Raw genomic sequence first — 21,109 nt, forward strand, 5'->3', positions numbered from 1 at the left:
AAAACACTGTACATTGTAACTGTTTTAATTGAAAAAGAAGGTTAAGGTAATAAGCCAATGTTAGTAGCTATAAAAAAGGCACCAAAGTAAAGAATAACAAACAAGGCACCACAAAAATAAAATTAAAAAGGCACAAAATTACAATAATTAACAACAACAACAAACCAACACTTTTAAGAGATATAAGTAAACCCATTTTGGGCCTTTAAAGTATCGTTAATGGTCAACACGAGGCAACCAATAGCGGCAGCGGTGGGTTAGTTGTCAAGGTAACTGCATCTCAACCAAAATCACCCCGGTATAGGCCAGTTTCAGGATTCAGACTTCGAATGGTGTCTCAAATAAGTCTCGAACTGATTAAAATCAGCTCTAAATAATGCTTTTAGATCTGACCGTGACCAAATACGAAATCATTTTGGTGACCTTTCACAACCCTGGGAAAACCAATACCGAGAAGGTAATTTTCACGATTTCGAGAACAAACATGACGTTGCCCATACAGCCGACAAGTAAACTGGCAAAACAATCTTGTTTATTAAAAATTGACTATTATTTCAAGTTAATTTGTTAAAAATTTCTTAATTTTTTCTTTCTTTTTAACAAAAATCAACAATTTATTTAACTTCTACGGATATAAGTATTTTGATTCTTGTAACGCCTATGTTAAAAAGATTTGATTGCATGGTTTAAAATAGCTTTCTCAGGAAATTCGAATTATAAAGAAAGCGAAAGATATACGGTCGTCAACTGAACTTGAGTCAGATTGAATAAACTTTAAACTTTTATCACAAACGAGCTAAAAAAATATGTATTCAAACAAATCAATAGCATGATCATATGTCAAAGTTGTTATAAAAGTCTATAAAAATAATTTAAATAATATGATCTAGGCAACATATACTTCTCCCATCTGTGAACGTAATTAACTGATTTCATCTGAAATTTCTTTGTTATTTGTACATCGTGAGTAACACGTGTCCGAAGATAAAAAAAAATATAAAAATAAACTAAATACATGTATATACAAAATCTTGGCTGGACAATATATTCCCAGAGGTTAAGATCACTATTTATTACTTTTTTATATTTTCTTCTTATGCCATGTTAAATGCTATGAATAAAAATAAAAGTGTTACCGTAGCGTTTCTACTGATAAGTTTGGAATAAAAGCGCCCACCATATTGGCCATTCCGCCATGATCTTTGAAAGATACTAATTATGTCTGAACAAATTATCAGAAACACCAAAACAGAACAGAACTTTTATTTCTTTGACAATGCTTACAATGATAATAGTAATTATTGGATAATCAGATTAAGGTTGTGTTGATGGTGGTGATGATGATGATGTTGTTGTTGATGATGATGATGGTGATGATGCTGTTGTTGTTGATGATGATGATGATAATGATGTTGTTGTTGTTGTTGTTGATGATGATGATGATGATGTTGTTGTTGTTGTTGTTGTTGATGATGATGTTGATGATGATGATGTTGTTGTTGTTGTTGATAATGATGATGTTATTGTTGTTGATTATAATGATGATGATGTTGTTGTTGATGATGGTGACGATGTTGTTGTTGTTGATGATGATGATGATGGTGATAATTTTGATGATGATGATGATAATTTTGATGATGATGAGTGACAATAATGATATTGAATGCAATATGTAGTAGTTATCATCATAATATTATCATGATTGTGTGAGACTGAAAAAAAAATCGATGGAGCACCACATTAAATACCGTATTCCGGTATATACCGGACAAGGCGTTAAAATGCAAGTGTCACTCACGTGTTTAATTGTACTCCATAACTGTAGTAAGTTAATTACATCATAATTTATGATTATACATCTTTTTTACTTGCAGTGGTTGGTCGCAATAATTTGGCTGCTCAGAAAGGACGTCCGGGCCCTCCAGAAAAAGTAAGTACATACATACTACCATTCGGAGGCCCTTGGCTATTATTTAGCGATATGACAGTATTAAAGTATTCATTTCTTTAATGCATTCCCATCTTTACATGTATACATAAAATTGTATATATAACATAAAACACAAACATAAAATACATGGAAAGCCATTCTAAAGAGAATACCTGAGACTATTTTTCTCTTATTTTGTCTCTAAGGGAGACAAGTCCACAGACCATATCACAGCAGATCTGAGGAATTGTCCCCCTAGCTACACATATTTCATATCATCAAAGGTTATGCTATACATCAATATATTCACACTATTGCATGGTTTTCTTACTGAAGTTTACATTGTGCTATAAAATGGGACACAATGAATAAAAACAATACTAAAATGTTTAAATGCAAATTATATTATATATCATTTAACCCTGGAAACAACGCATGCTAATATTAATGTGACTTGTCCGATTTCCATTTATTTACTCCTTTTTTATTGAGTTAAAAAAATTAATATGGAGCCAAGTCAACCTGCTAAAGGTCCACTGTGCCTCAAATATGTTTTTGTTTTTATTTCTAACAAGCTTTTTTATATTAATTTTGGCGTTCTTTTATAGTATCCAAAAAGTTACTCATTGGCCAATTACCGGAAGCATTTTTTTCATCTGAACATAGTTTTTTTGGCAATAAGTACAGTTTAAGTAAATTATTTAGTATTTTTTGTATGAAAGTCAAAATACTACTTTGTTTTCATTTTGCTACTTAAATGAAAAATTATTTCATAGTAGTAATTATTTTTTGCATGTGACAAGCATCTAACATTATTCAAACATTATAAAACTCATGTTTGTCTTTTCTAAGGTGTTAAAATTTATTTGTTTCTGAGGAATAATGTTCCTTTAAAACGTGCCTTGACTATACATATTTATTATGGCAACGATCGCTTTCTATAAGAGGGATAAGTAATTACTCTCTAAGAAAGTTTCTTTTGGTTTCAGCAGAGTAATTACTTACCTTTACACATTTTCTAATATCAAAATCATTTTTTATAATTTTTCTAGGCTCAGACAGGCATAGATTCGACAAAAACAGCAAAAGAAAACAACCTGAAAGTGGTATCAAAGGACGAAAAGCAAACAAAGAATCGACAAGTTACTTCTTCTGCTGGTATTGAACTTTATTTAAGTTTATATGAAGAAACAATTAAAAACAAAATCACAAGCATATATATAGTTTTACAAAAGACTGCAAATGGTCCCCAAATGATTATTGTGCCGATCAGTTAATGGCCAATTTTCTAAAACGCAGTTTGATATATATTCGTTTGTTTAGTTTCATTAAGAGTGAATTAAGTTTGTAACCCTAAATTTGTCTTAGAAACTGAGAACTTTGACTTCACTAATGAATGATCTTGACCTTCAAGGTCAAATGTTTTAATTTGTCTTGCTTTTTTCTATAATTGGCTATACTTCTGTTATGTATGAATGGATTGGAAGCAACAATACTTTGAACAAGTCCTTCAAGTAAACCAAATTGGTTATGACCTTCACTCATCAATGAAATTGACCTTGAAGTTCATATTAATGATTTTTGCTTGATGTTTGCTATTATTAACTAAAACTTCGTTATTTATGAATGGATAATCTTCGTACTACGACAGACAAGGCCTTAAAAAGACCAAATTGATAATTGTTATTTCACAGTTTTATCACTATAGTTGGCTTTAACTTTGTAATTAATAAATGTATTGTCTGCATATTTGTACACAAGAATCAATGGGACAAGAGATTGAAGATTAAATTAAATTTGACCTTGGTCTTAAGTGTGACATTGACCTTAATTTGACCTTGACACTTAAGGTCAAATTAGTGAAATTTGCTGCAATTGGTGATAGCTTTGTTATCTTTTGATAGATTTGATTTATACTTGGACAAAAGAACATTTATGACAAAATCCATATGTTGTATAATTCAAATATGACCAAATTATTGAAATTTGCTTAAAATGTCATAACTTTGTTCTTTAATTACAGGTTTGATTCGTACTTGGATTAAATTTTAGAACACATATGACAAAACCGACATATTGAGTTATTCTGATATGACCTTAACCTTTAATTAACATTGACCGTCAAGGTCAAATAATTGAAATTTGTTTAAATTGTCATGACTTACAGATTTCATTCATACTTGGACAAAAGGAGACTTATGGCAAAACCGACAAATTGAAATATTATGATATGGGTTTGACCTTTTTTGACCTTGACCGTCAAGGTCAAATTATTGAAATTTGCTTTAACTGTCATAACTTTGTTATTCATTTATAGATTTGAATCATACTTGCACAAAAGAACATACATGCTGACAAAACAGGCAAGATGATTAATTCAAATGTGACCTCACCCTTCAATAATGACATTGACCGTCAATGACAAAACTTAATATGAAATATGGATTTAATTTGACATTGACCGTAAAGTTCAAACATGAAATATGGATTTCATTTCTTACGAAGAAAATATGTTTTATAGGAGTACTCTTCACTATAATATGTGTTTGACTTGAGAAATAAGAAAAAAACAATAGTGGCTCCGCTAGACGGTGACTCTTGTTCACTTCTTACATTGACCCGGAAACAATATACAGGAACCAATAGTCAAAAAGTTAATTACCGTCACAATTAACTGTTACCACTACCGTTCGTGAACAGGCTCAGTCAAACCGAGCCTGCAATATTTTCATTTTTGCCTTTTTGGGTGTTTTTTATGGATACTGCTTTTCTCTATGTTACATTGTACATAATTTATTCATTATGTCGCGTAAAATCCATTTAAATTAAGTGGATTTATAAATATGAAAGTTATCATTACATCTTTTATATTGTTAGAAACCAAAAGTACAAAATCTATAACTGAAGACAACATTTCGGAATTTATTGTAGTTGCACGTCACTTGACATTCTTTAATTGATTTTATAAATAAAATAAAATATTTTTTTTAAATCATAGTAGGTACCAAAATAATCTTAATTTTCACATAAGTATATATCTACGGAAGAGCATTAGTGCCAGGTGTATGTTTTTTATTAACTCGAAATTTCGAGTTACTAACTCGAAATTTCGAGTTACTAACTCGAAATTTCGACTTACTTATCTCGAAATTTCGAGTTACTAACTCGAAATTTCGACTTACTTATTCGAAATTTTGAGTTACTTAATTGAAATTTCGACTTACTAACTCGAAATTTCGACTTACTTATCTCGAAATTTCGAGTTACTAACTCGAAATTTCGACTTAGTAACTCGAAATTTCGACTTACTAACATTACAAGAATGGCCAAAGTTATTAGTTAGATGGTATAAGATATAGTAGGCAGTGCCTTTGAACGATGGAGATGGAGAAACGGGTGCCTGGACAAAAACTATTGAAATTTAACTTAAAATTAGTAATGGCATATACACACCCGACCTAAAAAAAAAGGCTTCCTTTAATTTGTACGTTCAGGCGTTCTTCAGCTCATCTGTTCGAACATATCTTTTCGCTAATCATATTCTACTCATCCCTGTAAAAAACCAATCCTATACTTCACGTGTTGGACATCTGAGGAAAGTATCGCGGCGTGGCCAAAATAGGGCGTGCTGAGGCCTTTGTCAAAATTGTTGGACTGACTATATTTCTTGTAAAATCGGATGCTTTTATATTATTCCCAACATATAACAACAAGTATCACTTTTATCAACTTTATCAACACAATATCAAAGTATTAGTAAATAATGAATAATGTTACAAAAACATTATTAGTATAAAGAAACGTGACAGACTAACTTATTTAACACATGATATTGCACAGTTTACAATAGGGTGGGTTTTGGACTTGTTGTTTCACCACATGATGGTTGTATATGTGCTTAAGAAAAAGAGACACCCGGTTAACACAGAAATGTGGAAAGTGTGATTTTACACCCCCCGCCCTCCACAAAAAAAGCGAAGGATATGTTCAGTATGTGTGGACAATTTGACCCTATAAAATTGTTCTGTTAAATAAATGTTAAAGGTGCTCTGTCAATGTGCAACAGCTACACACGAAAGAAAGTATCTTGAATTCAATCCATGCTTTCACCGGCAACCAATGAAAGTCGTGCAATGTAAGTCGAAATTTCGAGTTAGTAAGTCGAAATTTCGAGTTAGTAACTCGAAATTTCGAGATAAGTAACTCGAAATTTCGAGTTAGTAACTGGAAATTTCGAGTTAATAAAAAACATACACCTGGCACTAATGCTCTTCCGTATATATCCGTTACAAAGTATTTGGTTATTTCTTGTTTCTTCATGGACATGATTAAAAACCCAACGTCACCATAATTCCCGACGTCATCATCAATCACGCCGACATTATTGTAAATATAATTGTTAATTTTTGTTCTTTTTTATTTTCAGAAAAGCATGTCTACTTCTCGTTGGCATTAACTAAGACGCTGAAAGATGTAAGTGCTAACCACGTGATCATTTTTGACTTGGTTTATAGCAATGAAGGGTTTGGATATAATATTAAAACAGGAATGTTCATAGCCCCAGTTAAAGGAACATACTTCTTGATGTTCTTTGTTGAAGTATTAAATGTAAAGGGAAAAGCAGCTCATGTCAACCTTTTTGTAGACGGCAAGGAAAAAGCATCTGCGCGTGCAGAGGCGTGGCATGACGGACAGGATGTGACGTCAGCAAATGCAGTCGTGATGCATTTATCAAAAGGGCAGAAAGTCTGGCTACAAACAGCGGCACCGCTGAATAAAATGCATGACATTGATAAAAGGAAAACAACATTTACTGGAGTTTTACTGTATCAATGAATGAAAACAATCACAATACAAGTCAACAGGATAATGTGTTCTACAACAAACGAATTGTATATTTCATTTGTAAAATCGGTTTCATAATTTCATCATTTATTTCCAGAGTTGAAAATCCTGGGGTATAATTTTTCAACTGCAGAATTTTTGTTTGGTTTTGGTTTATGTTTTTTCCTATTGTTATTCTTCTTGTTTGTGTGTGCATAAACACATATAATTTTCACACATATGCGGGCGATACATAGTATTTTTTACTTAGGATTTGATCAACATCGAGTCAGTACATTACAACTGTTACGTAATTATTAAAGGGATTCTCGGGAAAATTAATGACAAATATATCAAAATTATCTTATGTACTCAAATCACGCTAAATTGACTTTTGTTAAAGTTCCAGCATGAATTTCTGTATAAATTCTATATATTTTGGGTTTGAAGCGTAAATATATCTATGTATACATGTTGAACGAAATTTAGACACCAACAGAATCATAGAGCAGTTTGAAAACAAGTCATGTGACAACAAACCCTGGAAGGTATAATATCAGAAATTGTGGATATTGTATGATTGAAACAAACCTAAATCATTCATTTGACATGTTCAATAACGTTTCCAGGGTTCACTGATACAACTATTGTGGTTTCTTAACGCTCTAATCAGACCCACGTGGATCACAAATTCGTTTCCTTGAGTCTTTTTAAAATGTTCTTCACCATATAGATTTTTCTTATAACCAAATTATTGTAAACCGTCAGATTTATTCCCGGATCAAAACATCTGAATAATAAACTGCAACATTTATCATATAAAAACAAGTTGAAAAAATTCTGCAAGAGCTAGTAAAACTATCTAATTTTCTTGTTTTCATACATGTGTGTGCGTGCTCGCGCGTGTGTGCCTATGTTACGCGTGTTGGTGTGCGTGCGCGCGTGTATTTTCAAGTGTGGCTTTCAACACGTTTGTGTCTGTGTGCGGACGAGAATATATTTAAACATAATTATATTCATTATTTTGTTGTTATTTCAAAATGTATATAAAACATCATTTGTATCTTATTCTTTTAAAGGTACATTATGCATCAGAAAGGAATATTTTTTTCCTTCTTTAGAAAGGGAAAACATGAGTTTTAATGGTTTTATAGCATTTCAGACGCTTATCACCTGAAGACAGTGGCGGTGAATGTGAAATTATTGGTCATAAAAGTAGTAAAATGTAAAAAAAAAGCTAGTATTTTGATTTCCATACAAAATAGAAAATCCCTATAATGGAAGCAATTTAAGTAGGCCAATTAGTAATGAGGGATAATGGGCCTTAAATCAGAAATGTATATACATGTATAGTTAATGTTTGTTGGTACATTGTATATATAGTATTTTGAAGTTAAAACGGGTTCGGAAAGAGAAAGACAAATTCTAAAGAGTAAAAGAACTCTTGAATTGAACATCTGTGACGTCACATTAGATTTGACCCTTAAATTCTCTCAGCATAATATTATGCATTTACTTCGTGTATAGGGGTCATTCTATTATACCACATATGGAGTCAATATTCTTTTTAAAAAAAATGACCGTTGTAATTTTCATTAAAAATACCGGCTCCTCGGTCATATTTCTATTGTAACAGTGACCCCATTTCTCTAAATACCGAGTGTAAAATTAAGAAATAACATCGTCCTGAGAGGTGTATATCGGCTATTTAACACCGGTTTGGAGTTTTGATGCGTTTTGTCGCATCCAAACGACAAGTTTCTTGCTCAAGCAAGCAAAAAGAAACAAAGACATGATCCTGTCGAAGTACAATGTAAATGAACAACGATAAGTAAATTCGTTTTGTAAATATCGGAAAAAAGTGATCCCTCGGAAGCATTTAAATCAGCAAAATAATCATGCATTAAAATTAGCAAAATAACAATGCATTTAAACCATCAAAACAACAATGCATTGAAATCAGCAAAACAACATGAAAATTTCAGACTCGGTCTGATTGAGTCTGCTCATAGGGGATAATGAAAAGTGCAACTTTTCTAACGTCCCCTAGACCCGGCTTGAGCGGAACTCAATCTTCAACATGTATTGTGTTCCGAATGACCAGAAAAATATAACAACACTGAAATGAATTCAACAAACAAAGTACAAACAAAATAAGAATTTATGATATTTCCACTTATAGCTTTTGCATTTCAAAAAAATAATGATCAGTGATTTAAGCATGATTTAACTCGAAAAGAAAATTTATAAAATCATTTCCTTTATTTCCTTTTTGCAAAATTTCACTTTTTCTCCATTATTTTCTTCATTTTTTTTTCATTATTTCCTTCTAACGAGTGAAAGGGATAACATTTCTTTAAAAAAATAACGACAAATGACAGAGGTCATTATTTACAATGTGGAGAGGGGAAAGGGAATCGCCAATCTTCGCGAGGGTCATTTTCTTACGTGTGGGGAGGTCATAATACTGTGACCGGGGGTCAAAATATTATGACAGGGAAGTCAATAATATTCTTTAAAACGGGAGGTAACTATAAACAGATGTACCTGATTTGATTGACCTCGAATGGTCTCCATTTTCTGGAATTTATATTTAGGCCAACTGCTCTTTTCCCGTTCATAGCGGATATCTTATTATTTTGATTTAGTACTATATACACTGTACTACTTTTGGCTTTTTGAAGGGCAAAATATAGCACGATAAATAAGAAAAGGGGGAAAACATGAAATAAAATATCGAATCATCCCAAACATTTTTGCGACGGACGCGCCCTCAGGCGCGTTCAGAGCTAAGTCATCTACACATGGGATTTCGTCTGCTACAATCGCGCAGTGTCCTCAACCGAATAACAGCCCATGAAATAGTACATGAATTTGATCCTTTAAAACTCACATACTTTGTCGGGATATCTTAAAATCTTCCATATTTAGCCTTTTCAATTTCAAATTAAGTTATCCTAGTTAAAATATGAACGTATTTGATTGATACAAACGTTGTAGTCCCGTAGTATTATTGCGCAATATGCAAATTACTGCCGAAACGATTTACAGCTGTCGAAAAAGTAGGACAGCAAATTATACTATAATAAAGGTGTAAGCTCTGAGTTCCAAGAAATTATTAGTAGGAAATAAATATTTCTACATTATACAAAACATTATTATTAACAAATCAAAAGTTTTTCGTGACTCTAGAATAACTCGCGCATTAATAAAAGAAGAACTATTTTCGTGACTCATACCGCGTGTTTAGCTGAATATTCAGCAGTTATTAATAAATTAGATACAGTATAATGGTTAGTATAATTATCTATTTTTGAAAATGCATGTAACAAGAAAGTTTTTTCAACACTTTACTACCATGTAGTCTTTCATGGTAATCTTTATTGAAGGAAGTTATAATATCAGTTCTACTTCCGATTCTTGTGGTTTGTTTACATATTTTTCTAGGTCACGATATGAGTTAACATTCGCCATTCTAAAAATAGATTCTGCTTCACCTGCAGGCGATTAGGGAGTACACATTATACATGTAATAAACCAGCGGATACTTACTTTGCTTACATGCAATACTTACAATTGTAAGAAGCAAACAAGTTGAAAATGGAATTTAGTGTGAAATTGAAAAGGACAGCTTATGTGACATTTAAATTAAAATAAAAACGATGTGCTCTGGCCTCTACATATTTACCTTGTAAATAAAAAAATCTAAAAAAATACACTTTTAATTGCTGATGATTTTAACCAAAAAATATTTTTAATGAGACATATCCAAGAGAAATAAAAATACAAATGACTTATATTTTATTTTCTATATGCCCACTATGATATAAGCAATTCTAAATAACATTATCACATGTATAATGTATTATGCTTGAAGTTAATTTGCATGGTTTTATTTTAGAAATATGTCGTTGACAGTTTTTTTTCTATTTACATATCATTCCTTGGAATACTTTAAATCGATAAGGACACTGATTTACAAGTTTGACCAGAGTTTTTAGGCATAAATTTCATTCTGTATAAGTAGAAAATCTGTATTATATCAGATTGGGACACATAAAATATATTGCTCTACAAATCTCGAACTTGTATGGAACAAATTTTCTCTGTTATATCTTTTGTGTTTTGTTGTTTTTTTTTTTCTAAAAAAAAGCCTTAATGTCTCTCCGGTTGCATGTCCGTCGCATTCAGTGCTGCAGCACTTTGATTTTACATGCATGGTACATAGCAGAGAGTATCTATAATGACAGCTTTCTGCCTTTCAGTCAATTAAATTTATCAATCAGCTGCTGTTTAGTCATGGTTCTGGTGAAGAATGTGCACAATGCATTTCAGGGTGAAATGTAGTAATTTTCGTGGAACATATGCATATTTTGGGCTAGGGGAAACAACCTTTATTCGGCTGTAAAATATAGGGAAAATCACTGTAACGTTAGTACATACTACGATATGAAGGACTTCATTTTGAAAATTTGATAAATTAACATTGTACATAATTTCAGTACGAGTTGAAACTTGCACGTGTCAATTCAAGATACGCTAAAGATGCTTACGATGATAGACTTCATTTTTACTTCAATATAGTTTATACAGAACTTATTTTAGTTCGATCGGGTAGGCAGTACTTAGCATGCAATGAGTGCAAAGTTTCTTGCTCAAGGGTACAACAAGAAGCAATGACATGATCCTGTAGAGGTTTGAACCCATTCGGCTAGCGTTCATTAGATTACTAATCCAACGCATTAACCACTCGTCCATTCCGCCACTAAAGGATATAATATGTATCTGGTTTGAATAATATCTTTCGAAAAGACAACAGATGGTAAAACTTGGCTTTAATGCATCACAATATATTTAACTGTTCTTCTGGGTGTCCCTCAGGGGTCTATATAAGGTCCTCTTTTATTTCTGCTTAATATTTATGACATAGTTACATTTGAAGTACACTTTTGTAGCACCGATGTGTATGCAGACGGCACTACCTTATATACGTGAGTGACTTTTCTTTTGATAATACATGTATACAGCAAATGCTTCAGACTTTGTGACATATGTGGCAATGAACCCTAAGAAATCAAACTGCATGCAAATATTCTCTCGTTACCCGAAGTAAAAAAGATCCATCTATCATTATAAACAATTGCCAAATAGAGTGTGCTAAGGAATCATTGACCAAAGCCTTGTATGGCGCATACACAGATAGAGTTAACAATAAGATTAACTTTAAAATAGAGTAAAAAAAGTCAAGATAATTTATGCGGAAATTGTATTTCAATGCATTACCCGTATTTGATTATGGATACTTGGTACATGTATTGTGTTATAGTAGCGATATAACTTAAAATAAACAAAAACGTTCTGCTTGAATGATACTAGATTAAAAAAAAACAAGACCATTCATCCCTACCGTTAGTTTAAGAATTAAAATGTTTTTCTTTCAGTACCCGAAGAAACTAGTTATCATATTAGAATACTAGTTAGTATACAAGACAATATATGATCTAACATCAGTCTCCATGAAGAATATATTATAGACTGGCTCCTTGCCACTGGTTCCTGTTGCTGGGTCATATGGGGGTTGCGTTCATTGAACGCCGCCTTTCCTTGTTGATCTTGTTTATCATGTTTTGTACAACTCAAATATGGAAACTTATGTACTATGATCTTCGCAGCGCAGTTGCTATAGAAAAGCACATATCAAAATTTAGACTGGGTTGCAGTCTGTTAGTTTCTTATGTGCTTCAGTTCGGCAAATCGACGTCGATATTATAAAAAACACGAACGAGTATGAATAACGAGTATGAATAACGTGTATGAATAACGTGTAATTATAACGCGTATAAAATGTATATATGAATAAGCAACAAATATCAACACCTGAATCCCTGGCTAATCAATATTATGCAACTTACAAGTGTGGAATAACATTCAAGATTATCTATATTCGCATTTATATCTAAGAAATGACACAATTTTGATACATATTTATAAGATACCTACTTAGTAGTGCTAGTCTTCCCTAGGTCAAAATTTTCTGTATTATATTATTTTTCTGAATACACTTTTTTCTTTTATTTCTATCTATTACTATAGCATAAATTCTCACATATTTGAAGTCAGTCAGAGACGTGAAGAGCCATAAGAAGTAAATGTTACTACACCATGACATTAAAATTTAGTGCAGTTATTAATCAACAAATATTAATCAGTCAGTTTATATATTATATTTTGTATATGATAACGAAAAAGGTATATCATGTCATGTTTTAGTACTAGGGCTTACATGTGACATCTCATGTAGGCCTAGATGTACATAGGGGCGTCCGTGGCCGAGTGATTAAGGTCGTTGACTTCAAACCACTTGCCCCTCACCTCTGTGGGTTCGAATCCCGACAGGAACTTTGGATTCTTTCATGTGAGGAAGCTATCCAGCTAGCTTACGGAACGTCGGTAATTCTACTCAGGTACCCGTTCGTGCCTGAAATAATGCACGGAAGGGCACCTGAGGTCTTCCGCCACCAGTAAAGCTGGAACGTCGCGATATGACCTATACTGTGTCGATGTGACGTACAACCCAAAACAAAACAAAACAAAGATGTACATAGCTTATGATTTGTGAAATGTTATATATATATATATACCGACAATAAATAAATTTTGATTTGATTTGTTGTGATAAATACGAATCATTCCATTCGCTTTTCTAGAAGTGTACGGGTAAGAAATCCAGGTAATCCTCGAATGAATCAGTGCTATACACTGGGCATACAAAAGAACCAATGAGTCTTTTCAATAAGAGCTAGCGACTGGTGCTCGGATTCCCTTGTATCTCATAGCTGTTTCTGAAGTGACTAGTCTAGAGTAATATCTACGTTCCCGCGAGGGTTTGACATTAATGGAAGATAGATAGGTAGTTACCGAAATACCTTACAATCTGGCGCAGGACGCAAGGAATGGCCTAGAAAATTCTTCTGTCCTAATTTGCACCCGCCTGCTTTATATCACTAATTTACATTACGATTAAAGTCCGTGTTTATATAGATACATTGTTTTCAAGGAATATTTGTTGAAAGCTTAGCATATCGGGTTTTCACACCTTTCAAAATTTTTGGAATAAATCCAACGGTTCCTATTTTGATGTACGGAGTGTTGTAATTATTATGCCGGAATACGGTTTCCGGAATAAAGCTATTGTACAGCGTTTGTAAACACGGATGAGTTGTCGTCTGCACAGACGAGCGGGAAAACAAAATTGTGCTTTCCGAAGGTATCATGCATTGTTTCTAAAAGATTAAACTCATATCTTTATAAATCTAATTTGTCTTAAATACTATTTTCAATAATCATTAGCTCATTGTTACAACACCGGAACGGAGTTTGACTTCCAGGTTTTTTCCCATTTTTCGGAAAATTGCATGCCATCACGTTTTTTCTCAAAAATAAAACTTATTTAATGCACTAAAAAAACGCAATGAACCTTATAGATCTATATATTCTTCAATCTTGTTTTTCCCATAGCAGGGGCCGTTATAGGTCTGCTTCCCCAAAGAAAAATCCTTTAATTTGTTTAAAATCATGCAGGTTTCCCCAAAAATTGAATTTATACTGGCGCCTCATATTTCCGTGGTACCCATATTTCCAAGGTATTAGGTTTAAACAGTCCAAAGTGCCTCCTAGACTTCATGAACCTGCCAGTAGTTTTACTTTTACTATTTTATTGTATTTTTATAGAAATATAACATATATCGAGATACGACTGGAAAAAAATATTCTTTTTATTCAGATTAAGAGCAAAGTAATTTATTTCACCATTTTACTTTTAGATTTCATACCTTTTAAGACAAATGTCTTTGTTAAACAACCATTGAAATATTTGATAAATGCCAAAGAGAAAATCCCCACATTCAGACAAGCCTAGGTAAAGGTGTACTAAAAAATAAATATTACTATTGGGTTTGCTTTTGAAACTATTAAAATGTAATTGCCTTGGAAATATGAGAACGCAACTTTACTCACTAGGCAGCAGATGGGTGTTAATTACAATGCTGTATACATAATTGTTTACATGCACACATTAAATGGAATAAACTATGATGCAACTGACATGTCTATCCTACAATATTCAATGTGTTTTTCAGAATTTTATCCTTTTAACTTTTGTTGTCTGTGTTAAACAGTTAAGTACCTCAGAAATATGAGGCACCAGTATACATAAAGATTTTTTCTCCCCTTTTGCAAATTTACCCTGTAATTTTCCCCCAAAATGAAGGGCAGGGCTGCTTCCCCAACCTATGAAGAACCTATGAAGAAAAGCCCTGCTGCAGACTGCAAATTCCACCAAATTATTCCCCTTTTAAATGAACTCAAAGAAGGACCTTTTCATTTTTTAAAACTTTTTTCACAACAACCCTACCCCTGAAATTGTGAATTTTTAGCACGATAATCTGTCAAATTGTGAAAAAATAAACAAGAATAAATCATCACCTGTTGTCACTTTATTCATACATTTAATAATTATGTTCATAGTTCAAGTTTTCTTCTTTTTATTCCCTCAAATATATAATCAAATTCTCAAGATTGTCTTTTGTCTGTTCATTATTTTGTTTGGTATTGAATAGCAATCCTGCCAATTGTGATTTTTTTTACACATTTTTGTAAATTTTTAATGTTGTTTTGGTATTGTGAAGAGGCCATATTTCGGGGTCAAAATCAAACAAAAAAAATCACTGAAGACTTTGTATTTATTAATTTGTAAGTGGACTGTAGTCCAGATGTTTGTGCTGTTTTTCTTATTTGGATAGTTTAAAAAAGATAGTTTAAAATGGTAAATTTGGCTGATGGCTTGCTCTTAATATCAACCGTGTGTGGCTTGTAATTGTCAGTGTTTTTCCCTATATTTACAAGTAAATTCTATGAGACTCATTAAACTTTTTTCTTTAATAACACTAGGTCACATGGACAAATTTAGGGCACCTGGCGATATTTCAAAATTTAATTAATTCTGGAAGGCTAAAGACAAGAAAAACAAGTGGATAAAGCTGTTAAAGAAAATGGCAAGAGGTGGCCCAAATTTGGTGAGACAACTTTTTATTGAAATGAATTTTATCTTTTTGTAGAATTGTAAAACTTCCTAAAAGTTTGTTCAAAATTGTATAAAATTTTGCCAACCAAAGTACACAATGATTTTTCAAAATGCAAATTTTCTAGATTAATTTAAGTTAGGATTTTTTTTACCAAGTATGTAAACTCAAGAGCTGCAGTCATTTTCTTGGAATCCACATTTAATTTATTAATTTACTCTTTTTCTTGGCAGCTTAGTAGTGACCATTTGCATCAAAGAAACAAAGTCCATATATTTTTATTATTTAAACATATATTATTTAGCAAATGTAGCATGTAATTGTATTATTTTATATTGATCACAATATAAATGTTTCAGGATTGGAAATCAAGCATACTACTTTATATGAATTACTTTCCATGATTAGGTTTTGTCATCAGTATTTTGTTTTATGCAATTACTTATTAGTGCATGCATTAGATTTGAATTTCAATATTGATCTAAATTTATAAAAAAATTGTATATTATTTTGAATCATTAGCTTTTAATGGATTATGGGTCTGCAGTCTTAAATTAGCCTGATTCTGATAAAAAAGATAGAATTTTTAAAATTAATATTGGCTCACAGTCACCAGACATACCTATCACAGGAATTTAGTGACACAGTCATCAGAGGCAAGCTGACAATTAATTGGGTCATAATTGGGAATAGCCCTTCTTGATAAAACAGTGTGGCTGTTGTCATTGGAGATTTTATTATTCAACAGTGCCAAGAGCTGCAGTCATTCAACTTTTACCAATGAAATTTCTTTGGTCATATAATGTCTGAGCAGTAATTTCCTCTGACCTCACCAATGGGCATACTGCGCTTATTTTTTTCCAGTCATCAGTCACTTTTATTGGCCCTGTGACCGAATGGTCAACCAAGTTTGAATCACTGTTGAATATGTTTAAATAATAATGTTTTTTATTTCCATAGGAGGCCATGAAGAATCTGGATTTGAACCAGTTTCTGGACAAAGATATTGATCTTACTCAGTTCTTCAGTCAACAAGAGCTGGATGATATGGGCATTCATCAGCAAACAAGACTGAAAAACATTGCACAGAATTATGAGATTATGCTCTATATGGGTAAGACTGTTATAGACCTTTCAGGGCTTAATATTTCCTTCTACCGCAGGGACCCGCCATAGGGTGGAAGAAAATATTCTTTAAAATCATGTTGGGTTCCTACTTTGAACACAACACTTCACTCATTCATTTTAACCATAGGAACTTGAGAACGGAGCCGCAAATTGAAGCGCATATTTCCCATTGTGTAACGGTTTTTAAAAATGTTTATGCTACATCTAAATATCTTTTAGTATTATCCGAGTATATAGCCTCAAAAATATATTATCAATTGAACAAAATCTGTTAGTTTTAAAACTGGTTAAAATTTACAGTATTATAAAAAAAGACAAGAAATGACATCTACCATTTGCCACAACATTCGCCTTTGGCTATACTTGATTACCTCTTTTTTCAGAATTTTGTTTCAGGTGGCATTACAACGGGCATATTTGTGTTTTGATTTAGGTTTATAATTTTATATACAATGTATCTATATTTTTTGTTAGGTTTGCCTGCAATTAAACCCGACTTCATGAAAGGTTGTTCTAATAGAGCTAAAGGACCGAAAATAAGGAACCAGGCCAGTCATACCACTCTACCTTCTAAGAATAAAATTCAATGTTCTGATTCAGACAGTGATGAAACTTGGACTCCAGATTTAGAAAGAAAGAAAAGAGCTAGAGGTATTTTGTGATTGCTCAATTTATTTAAGCAAGAAAGAAAGAAAAGAGCTAGAGGTATTTTGTGATTGCTCAATTTATTTAAGCAAGACATTTTCCATCTTGCTTTTTACTCACTTCAAGAAAGCTAATATTTTGCAACAAAACAAGATTGAATCTGAGAAAGGAAATATTTTTAAAGCTCTTGTTTTTTGTTGTTGGAATTTGATTTCAATTGTTCCCCCTTTCCTGATTTATCATGCCATATTTTCTCCTTCAGGAGGCCTCTGGTTGTTTTAAAATTGAGAAGAAAAAAAATCACTGGAAGCTAATGTTAGTCATGCTATATCTCTGATAAAAAATCATATAAAAATATAATTTAAATTATATTCAAACAAAAATTATTTTCCAAAAAATAAGGTTTATCCTAACTTTCTCAACACCAAGAAAGCGAAAATGTAAAAATGATGATATAAAAGAGAAAAAAAACCAAGGTAAGTGATTGGTTGTCATATCAGAGCAAAAAGAGGTTTCTTTGAGCATTTTAGCTCACCTAAAACACAGTGTTCAGAGGTGAGCATTTTTGATGGCAATTGTGCATGTCCTGTCCCACCTTTCAGTGGTTTCTTCATTATCCACAATTCTTTTTAAACATCTTTCACTTTAACCAATGTGAGTTTTGGCTAAACTTCAGAGGATATACATAGGGGGTCCTCTATTTAAATGGTTTAAGGTTCCAATTCCATAAAGTAGGTCACAGGAGTTAAAACTAGACTTTTAATCAAAGTGCTGCAGCACTGAATGCGAACGGACATGCAACGGAGAGACATTAATTAAGCTTCTTTTAGAAAAAAAACAAAACAAAAACAAAACACAAAATATTATAACAGAGAAATTTGTTCCATACAAGTTCGGGGAAGGATTTGGGTAGAAGCAATATATTTTGTGTCCCAAATTGATATAATTCAGATTTTCTACTTTCAAGCACTTAAATACAGAATGAAATTTTATGCCATAAAAACTCTGGCTTCAAACTTGTAAATCAAGTGTCCTTATCGATTTATTCTAAAGAAATGATATGTAAATAGAAAAAACTTAGTATTCGCGCCCCTAGGCGAAGACCAGCAATGGTGCCCGGGCCGGGGATTCGCAGGGGAAATCTGGTCAGGCACGGTCGAGGGGGCGTTTTTAGGTATTTTTTTTTGCCTAGAATAATTCCAGGCAAATAAAACTTCAAAAACATAATACATATATATACATTTGAGAAATGCTATTTAGAAATTGCTTCTGTTATATCATAGTGGGCATACAGACATAAAATATAAGTCATTTGGTATTTTTATTCTCTTGGCATATGTCTCATTAAAAAAAAAAATTGGTTATCATCAGGCAATTAATAGTGTATTTCTTAGATTTTTTTTATTTAACAGGTAAAGATGTAGAAGGCCAGCAGCACATCGTTTTTATTTTAATTTAAATGTCAACTTAAGCACTACAGTGTTTAGTTGTCCTTTTCACTTCACAAATTCCATTTTCAACTTGTTGCTTCTTACAATTGTATAGCATTTAAAAAGTAATGCATTACAATCCGCTGGTTATTAATTACATGTTTAATGTGTACTTCCTAATCGCGCTGTCCAAAAAATCCAGAACAGGTGAAGCAGAATCTATTTTTAGAATAGCGAAGGTTAACTTCATATCAGACCTAGTAATATGTAAACAAACACACTGAATCGGAAGTAGAACGAATATTATAACTTCCTTACCATGAAAGACTACGATGGCGGGTAAAGTGTCTTACATGCATTTTCAAAATAGATATTTAATACAGCCATTGTACTGTATCTAATATATTCAATAACTGCTGAATATCACTAAACCCCGCGGTATGAGTCACGAAAATAGTTCTCTCTTATTAATGCCGAAGTTACCTAGTCACGAAAATACTTTGAATTTGTTACTAATAAATGGTTTGTATAATGTAGAAAATATTTTATTTCCTACTAATATGTCTTGGAAACTCAGAGGTTACAGCCTTTATTGAAGTAAATTTTGCTGTCTACTTTTTCGAAGCGGTAAAAATCGTTTCAGCAGTAATTTGCATATTGCGCAATAATACTACGGGACTACAACGTTTTATCAATAATATACGTTCATATTTTTAACTTGGATAATTAAATTTGAAAATTGAAAAGGCTAAATTATGAAGACATTTAAGATAGGCCGACAAAGTAGGAGTTTGGAAGGGATCAAATTTCAGACTATTCTTGAGGCTGTTAATGGGTTAGGACACATTGCGCGAGTGTAGCCAACGAAATCCCATGTGTAGATGACTTAGCTCTGAGGGCGCGTCCGTCGCAATAAAAATGAAATTTTTTCATTAGAAACTTCAATACACGCATTTTGAAGAGGGTCACATAGTTTATAAAGACTTACATTGTAAACATGATCCAAAGATCTGCTGAATAGTTGATTGTGCCATCAGCACTAAAAAATGAACAGAAAAATCAAAGGAATGTGAAAAAAACAGGGCCAATCTTGTATGGCACGAAACGAGACATATATCTTTTTTTCCCTAACTGTAATCTGTTAGTGTATTTAGGTTGTTGAGGTAAACAATTTAATGGCAGGCAGATTTTCAATAATTAAGATATTTAAAAATTATAAACCTCAATCCATAAATGAAACATAAAAAATTACATTATTTTTTTTAGCCGGAGGAACTATATTTACTTTAATTAGAGAATTCAATAGCTCCAGCTATACCAAACACAACTGTATCTAAATCTCAATTGAATAAGCCCTAATGTTTGAATGTCATGAAAGTTGCATTAATGTCTTAGGACTATGTTTATATTGGTTTATTCTAGATCTACCGGTTTCGGTCTTTCAAGACCTTCTCAGGATACATTTCAAAGAAAATGATTACTGAAGTACTTTATACAATGGCTTCACCACTTACCACAGATCATATCTTATCATGACCATTTCAACAGTTTAAGTGGTTCATATTCACCAAAATTTTGTTTTGCTTTTTTCTCCTTCTTTTTTAGAGAGAAAATAAGTATTCTTTGAGATGTACGTTTTGGATTTCTTATCTTTTGTAACAGATGTACATGTATAACTTCAAATTCTGGATGATATTTAGCTGTTGGTTCTTTCCCTTTAGGGTTTGGCTTTATTTTGTATATGTAATCTATATTAAATAGTTGTTTTGTCTTAAAGAAGTGTTCAATTAAGAGTGAATATCCAAGCAGGGCGGCATACTTGTCTTTTTACTTAACATCCTAACCTTTCGTATAATATTTCCACTTCCGTACAGGGCTTGGCGACAACCTGGGCAATACGGGACAATTGATTATCGCCGCCTGTCCAGTAATTACATTTCACTTCCTTATATTTCTTTCTGCGGTTCGTTTGTTTTTTCTAGTCTTGTTTTTTCGTTTTGTGGGTTGGGTCATTTGCCAGCTATCAGTGTTTTTTTTTTTGCAGTTCCATTTCTTTTATATTATTTCTTCTG

General features: G+C 32.4%; 1 protein-coding gene and 1 long non-coding RNA gene across 2 annotated transcripts; both read left to right on the top strand.

Moving 5' to 3' along the window:
- Positions 1 to 1,738: 1,738 nt before the first annotated feature.
- LOC132746311 (uncharacterized) lies at positions 1,739 to 7,625 on the top strand. The gene is made up of 3 exons (XR_009627974.1): positions 1,739 to 1,930; positions 2,983 to 3,088; positions 6,357 to 7,625. It is a non-coding gene; the product is annotated as an uncharacterized LOC132746311 (long non-coding RNA).
- Positions 7,626 to 13,802: 6,177 nt separating this feature from the next.
- Positions 13,803 to 17,656, top strand: LOC132746312 (histone-lysine N-methyltransferase PRDM9-like). The gene is made up of 4 exons (XM_060735424.1): positions 13,803 to 14,021; positions 15,704 to 15,828; positions 16,795 to 16,948; positions 17,437 to 17,656. Exons 2-4 carry the CDS (start codon positions 15,805 to 15,807, stop codon positions 17,622 to 17,624), a joined length of 366 nt encoding a protein of 121 aa, XP_060591407.1. The 5' UTR covers positions 13,803 to 14,021; positions 15,704 to 15,804; the 3' UTR covers positions 17,625 to 17,656.
- The last annotated feature ends 3,453 nt before the right edge of the window (positions 17,657 to 21,109 follow it).

Source organism: Ruditapes philippinarum, unplaced genomic scaffold (genome assembly GCF_026571515.1).
Source record: "Ruditapes philippinarum isolate M1 unplaced genomic scaffold, ASM2657151v2 ctg3880_1_1_1_1, whole genome shotgun sequence".
In the NCBI taxonomy this organism is placed as follows: domain Eukaryota; kingdom Metazoa; phylum Mollusca; class Bivalvia; order Venerida; family Veneridae; genus Ruditapes; species Ruditapes philippinarum.

What these genes read in the sequence shown, in the direction of transcription:
- LOC132746312 (XM_060735424.1), top strand. Translation starts at nt 15,805, where the DNA reads ATGGCAAGAGGTGGCCCAAATTTG. An exon ending in CAAGAGGTGGCCCAAATTTG is followed by an intron (nt 15,829 to 16,794) that starts GTGAGACAACTT and finishes TTATTTCCATAG; the next exon opens with GAGGCCATGAAGAATCTGGA. An exon ending in TGAGATTATGCTCTATATGG is followed by an intron (nt 16,949 to 17,436) that starts GTAAGACTGTTA and finishes ATTTTTTGTTAG; the next exon opens with GTTTGCCTGCAATTAAACCC.